The sequence below is a fragment of the Bos taurus genome, chromosome 11 (genome assembly GCF_002263795.3).
Source record: "Bos taurus isolate L1 Dominette 01449 registration number 42190680 breed Hereford chromosome 11, ARS-UCD2.0, whole genome shotgun sequence".
In the NCBI taxonomy this organism is placed as follows: domain Eukaryota; kingdom Metazoa; phylum Chordata; class Mammalia; order Artiodactyla; family Bovidae; genus Bos; species Bos taurus.
In genome coordinates, this window is record NC_037338.1 from 15,924,057 (window position 1) to 15,942,213 (window position 18,157).

Below are 18,157 nucleotides of genomic sequence, written 5' to 3' on the forward strand. Positions count from 1 at the left end.
TAAAACAGTTGCTCTCTCCTGGTCAGAGATGAATTTTTAGAATTCATTTGTGAGGGGTTTACTAAGTAAGAAATGATGATGTGTGATGGCTTTTCCTGGATTTGTGAGCAGAGTTTAAGTGTGAGGTGGAATGTGTATGTGTGAATCCTGTTCCCATTTAGAAAGTAAATGCCTGAAGGTACCACCGGAGTGTCCTGGAGAGGGGAGCCACACAAGCTAAATGTGTCTGTGGAAGAGACCAGAGCTTGCAAATAACAGATGAGTTACGTGAAGTCCGAAAAATGGGATGGTACAAGTTGCGATATCAGTAGACAGGAGGCTGTCTGCCTTCCCGAATGGGACGACGGCAGTATACTCCAGGTGCCCGGCCCACACCCTGCAGACCAGAGTGCTGACATCATAAAATACGATGAGGCTGTTCTTTTTTATCACCTTTGCACATGGCAGACTAGCCATGATCTGTGTCCTGAGCAGCAGTACGAGCTTCATGGCTGCCTCTGGAGCTGCTTCTGTTCCGAGTCCAAGAGTGTTTCCCTCCCTCCTTTCTTTCCTTTTGTTTTTTGAAAGGTGCAGTATGTTGATCCCTCAGCTGACCTAAAACTGCTTTAAAATTTCCAAACAGCATGCTATTAAACCAGCGAGGTTGGGTCTTCTAGATCTGAGTGAGTCTAGAGCGTTGGCAGTATGCAGAAGGCCTCTGGTGCCCTTACCCAGCTATCCTCTCAGGGTAACCACTATCCTAATTTCTAACACCTTAGATTATTTCTTTTAATCAACCACAGATAACCATGTCCTACTTCAAGAAATATGCTTAAATACATTGGCGGCTATAAGACTGTGCACTTAGGATTTCTACACTTCTGTGTATATGTTATAGGTCAGTAAACATTTACTTTAAAAAAGAGAATAAATATTAAAATTGAAAAAAGTACAGTTTTGCCTGCCTGATAAATCCAAAATAACAGGGTAAATCTATATGTAACTGACATAATCTCATGCTTGTGTGTGTAGCCTCTAATGCCTTACAGTTCAGATGCCACAAATTTTAATGTTGAAATGTTCTGGCTTAGGTATTGGCTTATGTACCTTTTTTTTTTTTTAAATGCTGTCATTGCTTTAAAATGTAAAAAAAAAAAAAATCCATTACAAATGTTAAAAAATAAACACAGCAACCTAGGAAATTGTGATGCAGTTGCAGGACCCCAGCTTTAACTATGTAATGGTCTTTAAAGTTCTTGTGAATTACAGAGAAACAGCTCCTGTTTCTCAGCTCAGGATCGCAGGTTGTTTGCCCCTGCTGAAGACAGGGTAAGTAGTGAGAGAGGCTGAGATTTCTACCAACCTTGTGATCCACCCTGTCCTGTCTTTCTGTTTAAGAAAGTTGAGCTAATGACTGGTGTTACCTTAAGTTAGAGATCAACTTTTCTTATAGCTGACCAGACAATAAAGTTTGTGGGCTTTGCATACTATATAGTCTCTTTGCGGCTGATATTCAACTCTGCTCTGCTATTAGGAAAGCAGCCACAGACAGGTATTAGTGAACAGGTGAGGCTGTCTGTGTTCCAGTAAAATTTGTTTACACAAATAGGTAGCAAGAACGATTTAGAGCAGGGTTGTGTGCTTTGCTGGTGTTTCGGAGTCCTGTAGAAGTATTTTGGGGAGTCTGTTTAATGTATGTGTAGGAGTTTCAAATTTTAATTTATTTCTTTCTTAAAAGTTTACTTGTGTATTATAGGAAACCAAAAAACAAAGTCATCCTTAGTCACAAGCAGTTTACTGTTTGTGTCCTTTCAAGTCTCATTTGTGTGTTTATACAACTAAGCATCCATTTTTGTGTAATTAAAATCATATAGTTATGTATCATGCTTTTACACACGCATGAATATTTACCATTTCAATGTCCCAAAGCTATGGTATTTTGATACACTATACCAACTCAATCTGGAAGGAAATATATATATATATATATATAAAATCTTGCTACTCTTGGTAAAAATTTCAGAAAAGACAAAAATGGCAATAAGTCTCTAAATAATGATATTGGCAAAGGTATGAATAAAACGCTGCTTTCCCTTAATGTTCAATTAAAGATAAAACAACAAAGTATTAATATAATGCTTCTAAGATGATTCATTATCCAGTCTAAACTATTAAAGTATTAGCAAGGGGGTATACTTCCATTGAATTAATGACAATGTATTCTTACAGTTTAGCCAAGACATGCACACACATACATCCCTCCCTTTATACTTCCTTCTGCCCCTATGCTGCCAACCCAATGAACAAGTCCTGATGTACATTTCTGAGACAGTTTAACAATTCCATGTCTAAGATGCTGCTTTTTTTAAATCAATTACAATGAAAGTATATATTGGTTAACTCACTAGCTCTATTTTTTACCCCACATTGTTACCTCAGGACATGTAAAAAGCCACCTCAATGTATGGCAAAAAACCACAATAATATTATAAAGTAATTAGTCTTCAATTAAATTAATTTTAAAAAGCCTATGCTGTAAAATAATGTTAGATCTTACAGCTGCATAAGCAATGATGTTTTGCTGCCCCCTGCAGTTCCACTGGAGAATTACTTCAAAGGCCAATTAGTTCTGGCCCTGCTGCTGCTAAGTCGCTTCAGTCGTGTCTGACTCTGTGCAACCCCATAGACGGCAGCCCACCAGGCTCCCCTGTCCCTGGGATTCTCCAGGCAAGAACACTGGAGTGGGTTGCCATTTCCTTCTCCAATGCATGAAAGTGAAAAGTGAAAGTGAAGTCGCTCAGTCGTGTCCGACTCTCAGCGACCCCATGGACTGTAGCCCACCAGACTCCTCCATCCATGGGATTTTCCAGGCAAGAGTACTGGAGTGGGGTGCCATTGCCTTCTCCGAGTTCTGGCCCTAGGGAGATTTTTTTTTCTTCCCCCTGAAAGCTAATCCATGGTAGTAGCTTCAGAAGCAGGGGAGAGAATGAAAGGCCACATGTTTTGGGGTCAACATAAATTTATATTTACAACTTCCCTTTCTATAAAGAGAACTAAAATATTCTTAACACCTGGTTACATTGCTTTTGTATTGCTAAACTGGCTCTCTCTTTAAACTGATTCAGAACTAAACAAGAGCATCTTTGTTTTCTTAAAAAAAAGTTTTTGGGTTTTCTCAATAGAAGTATGATGTATTTTTCTCATTTATCAGGATGTTTGGAGTCCCTTTAACTGCCTTTAGCCTTTGATCCCCCAAGGGCCCTTTTGTAAGGCTCCTTCCAAAGCCAGAGCAAACAAACAGGCCTTATTCAGGCAAGGCCAGCCTGGCTTTTCTCTGCTCTTGGAACACGCAATCAAACAGAGCTGCCTCCAATGCTCATGCCTCTTAGCAAATACCTACACTGATCATGAATTCCATTGGTTCCATCCTGAAAGATGTTTTGACGTTTGCCCTACTGAGAACTTGGGAAACTTAAAATCTTAGACAAGATGTTAACTAAAGGCAAACACACACACACACACACACCCCTACATGCTGTATTATGTGATTTTGATTCAGAACATCAGAATTCAAAATGTGGGGCTAATCTGTACAACATACTAAGTTTGTAACTGTAAATACTTAATATCATGTACAAATATATTCGCTTAAATTTCAATGCTATCTTTAAGGTACTGGAAATATGTATGATGAACCATAACCTTAAAATCATGTTTTTAAAACCTGGTGTTAAGAGGATGAAGATTTGTTCCTTGCCTCCTGTTTGTTCCCTTCCAGGTTTTCTGAACAGCTTTGAGGAGTTGCAGGCGGAAGAATGTGGCATCCTCAATGGGTGTGAAAACGGTCGCTGTGTCAGGGTGCAGGAAGGCTACACCTGCGATTGCTTTGATGGGTATCACCTGGATATGGCCAAGATGACCTGTGTCGGTAAGAGCCATGTGTATCTGATGGGAAATCATCCTTTTCCTGAGACGCCCTGTGGCTGGACATCATGTAGTCTAGTACATTAAAGATTTGCAGCGTTTCAGTTTGGGAAGATGAGAAAAATTCTGGAGGTGGATGGTGGTGACGATTGTGTAACAATGTGAAGGTACTTACCACCACTGGACTATCCACTCAAAAATGGTTAAAATGGTCAATTTTATGTTCTGTATATTTTACCCTGATTTTTAAAGAAGTACTTAAGAATTCATACAAATGGTACATATGGAGGAAACACCAGAACATTTGGGGTAATTAGACACTTTTAAATTGAGCTTTTGACTCAGTAGCAAACAGTGTTTTCCCTGAACACCTGATGCCAGCATGAGGGACATATAGATGAAAAAAAAAATGCTTCCATTTTGGAGAAAGTGTTTTTTTTTTTTTTTTTTAATAAAACTCTCACGTAGCCTTCTCTTTTACCTTTAAGAGAACAGTAAATGGGGTTTTTTTCCTTCCTGTGTAATTGATGCTGTGTTCCTGAGCCTGCTGGCCTCCATGCTGAAAGACCTTTGACTGCAGGGTGTTGTTTTTTTTTTCCCCTGTTTTTGTGGCTGTTTTTCTCCCTCCTGTAGTTTTCCCACTTCAGTTTTGTTAGTCTCAGTCTGTGGTGGTCCAAAAATAGGTAACCCAGGTTGTTACACGTGTTTCAGGGGCATAAAAGACTTTCTTTCCTGTGGAAAGAAATCTAAGAAAGTAACTTAAGCCTTGAGACAAGCTTCTTGGAGGCTCTGTATTTCTCTTGACAACCTAACTGCTCTTCTACATCTGCAGAAAGGGATTTAGAAGTAACATAGTTCTAGTTTTCTTGACTATAAAAACTCAAGCTGACAAAATGGTCCCTTTATGGTCAAATGGTCCCTGTTATGTCAAATAACAGGGGAGTATCCAAGGGATTCTAGAATTTCTTTCCCTTTTTGCGATCTAGAAGGTCATATTTACCTTGCATAAACAGACAGTAAGAGGAAAGACTACACAGCTTACCGTGGAGAGAGCACGGAATAGCCGGCTGTGTTTAGGCAGGGCCTCAGGTAAGCTGTTGATTGTTTCTCCTCCTGGAGTGATGGGAAAGCGTGCTTACCTCTGTGGTTTGGCTTACTGCAGATGTCAACGAATGTGATGAGCTGAACAACCGGATGTCTCTCTGCAAGAATGCCAAGTGCATCAACACCGAAGGGTCCTATAAGTGTGTGTGCCTGCCGGGCTTTGTACCTTCTGACAAGCCAAACTACTGCACTCCATTGAATACTGCCTTGAATTTAGAAAAAGACAGTGACCTGGAGTAAGAGAGAAGCTAACATAACCTAAGCCTGTATACTCTGCACTGTGTAAAGGAGAAAGAGAAATGTATTATACTTCAGACACTGCACCTAACCCAAAATGCTGGAAATACGGAAACATCATGGAGTTGTATATCCTCAGAAGGGAAAGGATTCAGTGTGAGCCTGAGTGGTGTGACAGACCAAATGGACATTTCTCTGAAAAAAAAAAAAAACAAAACAGTATATATAGTCTGTTCATATGTAAAATTTAGTGGAAAAGAGGCAGAACAGTGCTGTTATTTTAAACAGAAGGTTGTATTATTATGTTTTTGTTTTGATATTTTTTACTATTGCTTGATTAAATCTGGCATTTAAATAGTGGTGGAAATATTTTATAAGATTTTCATTTTTTGGTTATGCAGTTCCTTGGCTAGTTTCTTTTTCAAATGTCAAGTGCAAAAGTCTTCGATAAAATATTGTTTATTATAAGTAATGTTACACAGGGTTATGCTATTCCAGGTCTGGAAGATTTTTAAAATCCAAATTGTCCTGTGGAGCAGGCGGTGATTGTTTCAAAACTTTTATACACATTTGGAGAAAAGGACTTTATATTTACGACGTGTTGTCTGATTTTAATGTCCATTCTTAGCCAAGCTGCTAGTAGGTGTTAATTGGATCCCTTTCCTACATTGAAATGGAAGAACTAATGAATGAGCTTACATTAGTATTGTAATGTATAAAGTAGGACCAGCAAATTTTTTAAAAACTTGATGATCCCAATATATTTACCACTGTATGTTAAAGCAAAATAAATCACCATTTTTTTTAGAAAATTTCTACCTCAGAGTTATGTCAATGAGCATATGCATACCAGTTATCCACCCCACCACCAATGGTCTTTTATGAATGTGGAGTCTTTTCCAGGTTAATTGTTAAATTTGTTATATACTGTTATGGGTGGAATTGTGTCCCCGGAATTCATGTTGAGTCATGTCCCCTCAGTACTGTGACTGTATTTTTAAATGAGCTAATGACCATTAAAGAAGGTCATTGGGGTGGGCCCTGATCCAATAGGGCTGAGGTCTTTATATGAGATTAAAACACACACAGGAAAATCATGGGAAGACACAGGGAGACAACAGCCATTGTCAAGCCAAGGAAGGAGCCTAAGAAGAAAATTCTTCAATACCTTGAACTTTATCGACTGGGGGATTTTTACAGAAACTAACACCAGTGGCCAGCAAGTTGGTATGTAAGTGAATATTGAAATGTCTCTGGTCAATAATGGGTTAAGAAAATAAACTTAAGCCACCCAGTCTATGGTATTCATACTTTTGACAGCCCTAGCAAATAAATAACTGGTAGATATCAGAGGAAGAACAGTTTTTGATGTTCCAAGCCTTGCTTAATACAGATCCACAGTCATGCAGTTGTCTTATTTAACCTGAATTTCAGAATCATTTTTAATAAAGAACATCTGCGTTTTCAGAAAACAAACTATGTATAGGCATACTCAGCAGAAAATATCTCCATCTAACATTTTCTTCTAAGACAGGCTTTTGGATTTTAGTTTCTGCCATAGGAAGAATAGCACACCTAAAATGTCCCCTGCTGCCAAGAGTTCCACGACCAGGTGCCAACCACTGTCCCTGCCTTCCCAGGAGCTTGTGCAGGCTATGCACACCCACTATCAAGGGGATAATGTTCCAGCATATGCTGAGAGAAGAGACATCCAAACGAAAAGCATTCCTCATGCCAAAACTGTATTAAACCCACACAGGGACACTCCCACATACAAAGAGCCCTCCAAGATTACAGGAGATAACTGTTTCTCAACTCACAGAGTAACAGAAATACAGTATAAGCAAAATAAAGAAGCAGAGGAACCACTCCCAGTTAAAAGACCAAGAGAATTCCCCTGAAGGAACAAACAGACTACTTGAATCTAATATATACCAAGTTTTAAAAGGAGGTAATGAAAATACTGAAGGAATTAAGAAAGATTCAACAGAAATGCAGATTGCTGTAAAAAGGCTCCTCTCATAGTTTCTAGTTCCAAGAAAAATTAGAAAATTCATTTGCTGAGATGAAAGCTGAGCTCACGGCAATGAATAGCAGAATGAATATAGTAAGTCCCCTACATATGAACTGTCGAGTTGTAAACTTTCAAAGATGTGAACGTGTGTTCCATCAGTGTTAGGTGTGAATGCAAATGCAGTTTGCCCTCTGTTTCCTATTGTTGAAGACCCTTCAGCTCTCTCATCTCCTGTTTCCTCTCCCTCCTCCAGTCAGTAACTCTTTCTTGTTCACTCGATGCCAGCCCCTGTTGTACTTTACTATTGTACTTTAAGATACTATACTGTAAGATTTAAAAATGCAGAAGAGAGAATATGTGATCTGGAAGATAGAATACATGGAAATAAATGGAAATTACCCAATCAGAACAGCAAACAGAAAGCCAAATGAAAAAAAGAAAAACAATATGAGAGACCTATGGGATAATATAAAGTGCCAATCTATGCATAATAGAGATTCCAAAAGGAGAAGAGAAAGGGGGACTAGAAAGGGGATTAAAAATGTATTTGAAGAAATTATGGAACCTCCATAGTGTTCTCCATAGTGGCTGTATCAATTTTTAAGAACTAAAAAGAGAACTACCATATTACCTAGCAATCCCACTCCTGGGCATATACCCAGAGAAAACCATTAATTTCAAAAGATATATGCACCTCAATGTTTATTGCAGCACTATTTACAATAGCCAGGACATGGGAAGCAATTTAAATGTTCATCAACAGAGGAATAATAAAGATGTAGCACATATATACAATAGAATATTACTCAGCAGAGAAATAAAGACAAAGACATACAGGACAAATGCATGGACACCAAGCAGGGAAGGGGGGGGCGGTGGTGGGGTGGGATGAATTGGGAGATTGAAATTGACATATATACATTGCTATATATAAAATGGATAACTAATGGGAACTTACTGTATAGCACAGGCAACTGTACTCAATGCTCTATAGTGACCTAAATGGGAAGGATATCCAAAAAAGACTATGAATGAATGAATCATATAGCTGATTCATTTTGCTGTTTGGCAGAAAATAACATTCTAAAGCAACTTCAATAAAATTTTTTAAAAGAAGAAATTATGGCTGAAAATTTCTCAAAGCTAAAGAAGGAAACCGATATCCAGATATAGAAAGCACAGAGGTTCCCAAACTAAATGAACCCAAACAGATCTATACCAAGATGCTTTGTAATAAAAATGGAAGAAGTTAAAGAAATGATTCTAAAGACCACAGGAGGAAAAGTTAATTACAAGGGAACCCCCATGAGTTTATCAGCTGATTTCTCTACAGAAATGCTGCAGGCCAGAAGGGAGTGGAAAAATATAATCAAAGTCTTGAAAGGGAAAAATCTGCAACCTAGAATACTGTGCCCAGCAAGATCATTTAGAAAAGCAAAAACTAAAAAAATACAGCAATACTAAATCTATCCTATAGGAAATATTAAAAGATATTCTCGAAACAGAAAAGAAGAAGATAGGGTAAAGAGGAAATCACAGTTGGAAAGTAAATCATATAGTCATTATACAGATCACAAAGGGGGACAAAAAAAAAAAACCGTGAAAGTAATGATAAACACAAAGAAGAGCAAAAGGATAAACAGGAAGATGGAAAAAAGGACAAAGTCATAAAGTGTGGGGAGGGAAAGTAAGAAAACTTAGAATCTATTTTTTTTAGAATGTTTGAGCCAATATGACCATCAATCATAAAGCAAGTTGATATAGGAAGAAGTTAACATACCTGAAAAACAGGGTAACCCCAAATTAAAAAAAAACATACAATAGATTCACAAAAACCAAAAAGAGAATACACACATAAAAGGAAATCATCAAACTACAAAAAGAAAAAGGGACAAAGAAGAAACATGGAACTAACTGGAAAACAAGGTTTAAAATGGCAATAAATACAGATGTATCAAATAATTATCTTAAATGCCAACGGACTGAATGCTCCAATCAAAAGACAGCATGGTAGACTGGATTGAAAAGAAATAACACACACACACAAACCCAAGAACCTACAATATGCTGCCTACAAGAGACTCACTTTAGAGGAAAGGACACACATAGATTGAAAGTGAGAGGATGGAAAAAGACATTCCATGCAAATAAAAATGACAAGAAAGTGAGAGTCATAATACTCATGTCAGACAAAGCAGACTTTAAAACAAAGGCCCTAAAGAAAGATAAAGAAGAACCCTATATAACGATAAAAGGATCAACACAAGAAGAGGATTTTTACACTCATCAGCCACACCCAAATATATAAATACCGACAGAAAAGGAGAAATTGATGAGAATACAATAATAATAGGAGAATATAATACCCCACTCCTTATCAATGGATGGATATTCTAGACCCCACTCCTTATCAATGGATGGATATTCTAGACAGAAAATCAATAAGGCAACAGAGATCCTGAAATATACAATAGAACTGTTAGTTAATTGTTATTTTCAAGACATTACATCCAAAAAAGCAGAATACAGACTTTTCAAGTGCACATGTAACATTCTCTAGTATTGACCACTTCAGTTCAGTTCAGTCACTCAGTCATATCCAACTCTTTGCGACCCCATGAATCGCAGCACACCAGGCCTCCCTGTCCATCACCAACTCCTGGAGTTCACTCAGACTCATGTCCATCAAGTCAGCAATGCCATCCAGCCATCTCATCCTCTGTCGTCCCCTTCTCCTCCTGCCCCCAATCCCTCCCAGCATCAGAGTCTTTTCCAATGAGTCAACTCTTTGCATGAGGTGGCCAAAGTACTGGAGTTTCAGCTTTAGCATCATTCCTTCCAAAGAAGTCCCAGGGCTGATCTCCTTCAGAATGGACTGGTTGGATCCCCTTGCAGTCCAAGGGACTCTCAAGAGTCTTCTCCAACACCACAGTTCAAAAGCATCAATTCTTTGGCGCTCAGTCTTCTTCACAGTCCAATTCTCACATCCATACATGATCACTGGAAAAACAATAGCCTTGACTAGACAGACCTTTGTTGGCAAAGTACTGTCTCTGCTTTTCAATATGCTATCTAGGTTGGTCATAACTTTCCTTCCAAGGAGTAAGCATCTTTTAATTTCATGGCTGCAGTCACCATCTGCAGTGATTTTGGAGCCCAAAAAGATAAAGTCTGACACTGTTCCCACTGTTTCCCCATCTATTTCCCATGAAGTGATGGGACCAGATGCCATGATCTTCGTTTTCTGACTGTTGAGCTTTAAGCACTTACTAGGGCACAAAACTAATCTCCACCAAGAGTATAGAAATTGTTTCCAGCACCTTATCTGACCACAATGACATGAAACTAAAAACTAACCACACAAAAAGAGATGAGAAAAAAATGATTACATAAAGACTAAACAACATGCTACTGAAAAACCACTAGGTCAATGAGGAAATCTGAAAGGAAATGAAAAAATACCTTGAGACAAATGACAGAACACAACCATACAAGATCTATGGGATGAAGCAAAAGTCGTTCTTGGAGGAAGTTCCTAGCAATGAACTTGTTCAAAACAGGTTTGTTCAAAAACAGGCCTTGCTCAAAAGAACAGAAAAACCTCAAACAACCTAAAGTACCACCTAAAAGAATTAAAAAAGAACAAAACAAAGATCAGAGAGAAAATAAATAAAATAGAGACAAAAAACAAACAAAAACAATAAAACCAAGAACTGATTCTCTGAAAGGGTAAACAAAATTGAAAATGTTCTGGCCAGGCTCACCGAGAAGAAAAGAGAGATAACCTAAATAAACAAAATAAGACATGAAAAAGGAAAAATTCTCAACTGATACCACAGAAATATAAAAAACCACAAGAGAATACTGTGAACAATTATATGGCAACAAATTTAACAACAAAGAAGAAATGGACAAATTCCTAGAAACACATAGCCCAACAAAATTGAATTGAGAACAATAGTTAATTGAACAGACCAATCACTAGAAGTGAAATAGAATCTGTAACAACAATAGCAACAACAAAAAAATCCAAAGAAACAGCCCAGGACCAGATGGTGTAACAGGCAAACTCTATCAAACATACAAAGAAGAACTTATACTGATTCTTCTCAAAATGTTTCAAAAGATTAAGAGGAGGGAACACTCCCAAAGACATTCTAAGAAGCCACCATCCCCCGATACCAAAATCAGACAAGTAGACCACCAAAAAAGAAAATTATAAGCCAATATCTTTGATGAATATAGATGCAAAAATTCAACAAAATATTAGCAAACCAAATCAAACCACACATAAAAAAGGTCATACACCACAACTAACTAGGATTCATTCCAAGTTCATAAGGATGATTCAACATATGAAAATCAATGTAATATGCCATTTTAACAAAATAAAAGTAAAATATCCCATTATCATCTCAATAGATACCAAAAAATGTAATAAAATTCAACATCCATTTATAATACTCTTACCAAAGTGGGTAAGGAGAGAAGATATCTCAACATCATAAAAGCTATTTATGAAAAACCCACAGCCAACACAGTACTCAATGATGAAAGCTAAAAGTCTTGCTAAAATCTAGAATAAGACAAGGATGCCCCCACTCTCACTTCTCTTCAACATAGTATTAAAAGCTATAGCCGCAGCAAACAAACAAGAAAAAGAAGTAAAAGGTATCTAAATTGGGAGAGAAGAGGTAAAGCTGTCACTATATGCAGATGACATGATACTATATATAGAAAATCCTTTGGACTCCACACAGAATCTACTAGAACTGATAAATAAATTCAGCAAAGTATGGGATACAAGATTAACATTTAGAAATCAGTTGCATTTCTTTATAATAACAATGAAGTATCAGAGAATTTTTTTAAAAGTCTTTTGAAATCACCAAGGAATAAATGTGAAAAAGGAGGTGAAACACTTATATGCTGAGAACCATAAAACATTAATAAAGGAAATTAAAGAGGATCCAAAGAAATGGAAAGATATCCCATGCTCTTCAATTGGAAGAATTAATATTGTTAAAATGGCCTTACTATTCAAAGTCCTGGGTGTTCTTTGGAAGGACTGATGCTAAAGCTGAAACTCCAATACTTTGGCCACCTCATGCGAAGAGCTGACCACTGGAAAAGACTCTGATGCTGGGAGGGATTGAGGGAAGGAGAAGAAGAGGACAACAGAAGATGAGATGGCTGGATGGCATCACCGACTCGATGGACATGAGTTTGAGTGAACTCCAGGAGTTGGTCGCAAAGAGTCGGACACGACTGAGCGACTGAACTGAACTGAATTCAAAGCAATCTACAAATTTAATGCAATCAGTATCAAATTCTCCCTTCTGGAGAAGGTAGTAACAATCCACTCCAAATTTTGCCTGGAGAATCCCATGGAGAGACGAGCCTGGCGGGCTACAGTCCACGGGGTCACAAAGATTTGGACACAATTGAGCGACTAACACGACTACTACAACTATCAAATTAACTGACATTTTTCACAGAACTAGAATAAATAATCCAAAATTTATATGGAACCATAAAAGACCCAGAATTGCCAAAGCAATCCTGAGGGGAAAAAAGGCAAAGCAGGAGGCATAACGCTCCCACACTTCAGGCAATACTACAAAACTACAGTAATCAAAACAGTGTGCTACTGGTGCAAAGACACACATACAGATCAATGGAACAGAACAGAGGACCCAGGAATAAGCCCACACTCCTATGGTCAATTAATCTTTAACACAGGAGGCAATAATATAAAATTGGAAAAGTGAAAGTGAAGTCGCTCAGTCGTGTCCGACTCCATGGACTGCAGCCTACCAGGTTCCTCTGTCCATGGGATTTTCCAGGCAAGAATAGTGGAGTGGGGTGCCATTGCCTTCTCCAGGAGATCTTCCTGACCCAGGGACTGAACCTGGATCTCCCGCATTGTAGGCAGACGCTTTTACCGTCTTGAGCCACCAGGGAAGCTGGGCAAGTCTTTTTAGCAAATAGTGCTGGGAAAGTTGGAGAGCTGGATCTAAATCAATGAAGTTAGAACACACCCTCACACCATGCACAAAAATAAACTCAAAATGGCTTAAAGACTTAAACATAAGACATGACACAATAAAACTCCTAGAAGAAAGCATAAGCAAAACATTCTCTGACATAAATCATACCAATGTTGTCTTAGGTCAGTCTCCCAAGGTAACAGAAGTAAAAACAAAACCAAGCAAATGGGACCTAATCACACTTACAAGCTTTTGCATGTCAGAGGAAACCATTAACAAAATGAAAAGACAACCTATGAAATGGGAGAAAATATGTGCAAGTTAAAGTCTCTCACATCCGACTCTTTGCAACCCCATGGATTATAGCATCCATGGAATTCTCCAGGCCAGAATACCGGAGTGGGTAGCCTTTCCTTTCTCCAGGGGATCTTCCCAACCCAGGGATCGAACCTAGGTCTCCCACATTGCAGGGGATTCTTTACCAGCTGAGCCACAAGGGAAGCCCAAGAAAACTGGAGTGGATAGCCCATCCCTTCACCAGAGGATCTTCCCAACCCAGGAATTGAACAGGGGTCTCCTGCATTGCAGGCAGATTCTTTACCATCTGTGCTATCAGGGAAGCCCAATTTGCAAGTTAGGATACCAACAAAGGTTTAATCTTCAAAATATACAAACAGCTCATACAATTCAACAAAAAACCAAACAATCCAATTGAAAAATGAACAGATCTAAACAGGCATTTCTCCAAAGAAGACATATAGATGGCCAGTAGGCACCTGAAAAGATGCTCAACATCAATAATTATTAGAGAAATGCAAATCAAAACTACAGTGAGGTACTACCTCATACCAGTCAGAATGCCATCATTAAAAAGTCTACAAATAATAAGTGCTGGAGAGGTCATGGAAAAAAAGGGAACCCTCCTACACTGCTGGTGGGAATGTAAATTGTTACAGCCACTATGGAAAACAGTATGGAGGTTTCTCAGCAAACTAAAATTACCATATGATCCAGCAGTGCCATTCCTGGGCATATATCTGGACAAAACTGTAATTCAAAAAGACACACGCACCCCTATATTCAGAGCAGCACTGTTCACAATAGTCAAGACAGGGAAACCACCTAAATGTCCATTGCCAGATGAACAGATAAGAAGATGGGGTATATACAGTACAATACTACTCAGCCATAAAAAAGAATGAAAGAATGCCATTTGCTGCAACATGAATGCAACTCGAGATTATCATACGAAGTCAGAAAGAGAAAGACAAATACGATGCGATAAAACTTACATGTGGACTCTAAAATATGGCGCAAATGCACCTATCTACAAAACAGAAATTGATTCATAGACATAGAATTGTGGCTGCCGAGGGGAAGGAAAGAGGGAGGGGGTAGACTGGGAGGTTCGGGTTAGTAGATGCAAACTATTACACTTAGAGGGAATAAACAACGAGGTCCTACTGTACATCCCAGGGAACCATATCTAATCTCCTGAGATAAACCATAACAGGAAAAGAATATATATGTATATAACTGAGTCACTTTGTACAGCAGAAATTAGCACGGCATTGTAAATCAACTATACTTCAGTTAAATAAATAAATGAAATGTCCATGTCCTAACCCCTAGAACCTGTGAATGTTACCGCATATGTCAAAAGGGAATTAAGATTAGTAATCAGCTGGCCTTAAAGTAGAGATTATTTAGATGGCCCCCCTGTAACTACAAGAATGGAAGGAAAAGGTGGCAGAATAGGAGCATCAAGGGGATGAGTGACTATCAGTTCAGTTCGGTCGCTCAGTTGTGTCTGACTCTTTGCGTCCCCATGAATCGCAGCATGCCAGGCCTCCCTGTCTATCACCAACTCCCGGAGTTCACTCAGACTCACGTCCATTGAGTCAGTGATGCCATCCAGCCATCTCATCCTCTGTCGTCCCCTTCTCTTCCTGCCCCCAATCCCTCCCAGCATCAGAGTCTTTTCCAATGAGTCAACTCTTCGCATGAGGTGGCCAAAGTACTGGAGTTTCAGCTTTAGCATCATTCCTTCCAAAGAAATCCCAGGGCTGATCTCCTTCAGAATGGACTGGTTGGATCTCCTTGCAGTCCAAGGGACTCTCAAGAGTCTTCTCCAACACCACAGTTCAAAGCCATCAATTCTTCAGCACTCAGCTATAGAAGAAGTCAAATGGGACATGAGACTGCCTGCTACTGATAGCTTTGAAGATGGGGTAAAGTGGGGAGACACCAGGAGCCAAAGAATGTGGATAGCCTCAAGCAGCTGAAAAAGGCAAGGTGCAGTTACTGTCATCTGGAGCCTCCAGAATGCTATGCTGCAGATACCTTGATTTTAGTCTAGTGAAGCTTGTGTCAACCTCTAACCTGTATCACTGTAAGATAACAAATGTGTGTTGTTTGAAGCCACTTAAGTTTGTGGTTATTTGTTGCAGCAGCACTGGGAAGCTAAAACAATACCCCAGCATCATAGAATGTACCTATTAACAGTTTTCAACTAACATTTATATAGGAAAAATGTATACCCCCCCACAATTCAATATAGCATTTCAAATGATGTTGGCAGAGTCTTATATTCCAAATAAAATAGTTGGAATCACAGATGTTTGAAAAGCCCAAACAGTACCAACCAAGTGGATGTGTCCTGGGACATCACTGACATTGAAAGGCCTGGCATGCTGTACTCAGTGTGACCAGCCATGGCTCCTGTGCTGCTCTTGAATGCACTTCCACAGCGTTTCCCATGGCCATCGAGCTCTTGTTTTCTCCTATTGATATGGAGTGACAAGACTGAGCACATGTCCAGTTGTGGAAAAGGAACCCACATGAGTGGGTCACAACAGAACTCATTGGAAAAGACCCTGATGCTGGGAGGGATTGGGGGCAGGAGGAGAAGGCGACAACAGAGGATGAGATGGCTGGATGGCATCACCAACTTGATGGACATGAGTTTGAGTGAACTCCGGGAGTTGGTGATGGACAGGGAGGCCTGGTGTGCTGCGATTCATGGGGTCACAAACAGTCAGACACGACTGAGCGACTGAACTGAAGGAAACTTCATTGATGATCAAGGTGTTTTAAGCATAATACATTCTAGCATCACTACATTGTTTTTATTTCTAGGAAAGTGGGGGGTTTTGGCTGCGTGCATTCATGATAAGTCACTTCAGTTGTGTCTGAGTCTTTGTGGCCCTGTGGATTGTAGCCCTCCAGGTTCCTCTGTCCATGGGATTCTTCAGGCAAGAATAATGGAGTGGGTGGCCATGCCCTTCTCCAGGGAATCTTCCCAACCCAGGGATCAAATTGTCTCTCTTAAATCTCCTGCATTGGCAAGCAGGTTCTTTACCACCAGCGCCACCAGAGAAACCTATTTTAGTTGCAGTGTATCAAATTCTTTTAGCATTTTCACACAGAAACTTTAACTTTTCACAGATAACTGACAGTAAGCAGGAGATGCCTATATATGTGATTAAGATACATAGACAAAATAGAAGTTACAGTTCAAGCTAAGTTTTTACAGTCCTAGAAGGAAATTTTCTGTAATATATATGATTCTTTTAGCTCTTTTCAGTAGTTATCACGGTTTTACTTTTAGAGCCCAGTTGTCCTCCAAGTCTCAAGTTTTGGATTCTGTGGCTGTCGTCCTATTTCATCAGCCATGAAGAGACAGGCATGCAGCAAGTGCCTTCTAGTCCAATTTTATATAGCCCATTATGCTAATATATGTGTTTTCCAACTGCCTGAATAAGAGGTCTCTTCCTCTGTCCATCCACAGGACTGTTTCTGTAGCATAAAATACTAGCAATCAGTAACGTTCTATACTTTTGGCATAAAAAATCAAATACTGCTCCAAAACTAGGCCTGGCTATCTAATTTAAGCCTATGCAACTTGAATTTACATTCTTGAACCCTGCCATATTAGTTGAAATGAGCACTAAGTACAAATCCAGCAAAGCAAACCCTTAAATACATCAACTATTTTTTTTTTGTACAACTTCATCATGTCTCTAAAAAAATGTTTATAGATTCAAAAGAATGCCATAATTTAGATGTAGTGTTTTCACACACAAGAGACTATTTCCTACTCTAACATGTATTTGAATTCTCCTGGTATATTTTAATGTTCTCATGTTGGCAGAAAAAACTCTAAATGTAAAAAAAATGAGGTTCATGAACATTTCAGTTAGGTCAACAGTGCAAGAAGACAGTTAATGCCACATGACTGTTAATGCCATGTGCCCCACTCTGTGGGGAGAAACCATAACCATGGGTTTAGGAATTGCTCTAATAAGTGCAGCACTAAAGCACTTTCTAATCATCTCAACTCTCAAATAAGAATTATGTAAACATGTTCAAAGAAGGCAATGGCGCCCCACTCCAGTACTCTTGCCTGGCAAATCCCATGGACAGAGGAGCCTGGTAGGCTGCAGTCCATGGGGTCGCGAAGAGTCGGACACAACTGAGCGACTTCACTTTCCCTTTTCACTTTCATGCGTTGGAGAAGGAAATGGCAACCCACTCCAGTGTTCTTGCCTGGAGATCCCAAGGACAGGGGAGCCTGGTGGGCTGCCATCTATGGGGTTGCACAGAGTTGGACACGACTGAAGTGACTTAGCAGTAGCAAACATATATTAGAGCACCTAAGATTTACTACTCAAACCTCTGGCAAGAAGAGAGGAAAGATTCTAGTCAATCTGGGGACAAAATGGTGGAACAGAAAGACCTCACCTCACCTCCGATTTTAGTGAAAACACTAAAATCACAACTGCTGAACAACAATGCATCGACAGTAAAGGACTGGCACCTACCAAAAAAGATATTCTTCCAAAGACAAAGGAGAAGTCACAGAGATGGTAGAAGGGGCAATATTATATTAAATGTCATATTATATTTA

At 39.2% G+C, this 18,157-nt stretch overlaps 1 protein-coding gene across 15 annotated transcripts in view; it reads left to right on the top strand.

Annotated features, from left to right (window-relative positions):
• Window positions 1-6,056, top strand: part of LTBP1 (latent transforming growth factor beta binding protein 1) — a 456,484-nt gene extending 450,428 nt beyond the window's left edge. For 14 of the 15 annotated variants that reach the window (XM_024998486.2, XM_024998488.2, XM_024998487.2 and 11 more), the window contains 2 exons: window positions 3,758-3,907; window positions 5,066-6,056. In XM_024998486.2, coding sequence (XP_024854254.1) covers window positions 3,758-3,907; window positions 5,066-5,247 — 332 coding nt within the window. In that variant the 3' untranslated portion in view covers window positions 5,248-6,056. The remainder of the gene's footprint in view (window positions 1-3,757; window positions 3,908-5,065) is intronic. The other variant, NM_001103091.1, reaches the window with a different exon arrangement.
• Window positions 6,057-18,157: the final 12,101 nt, after the last annotated feature.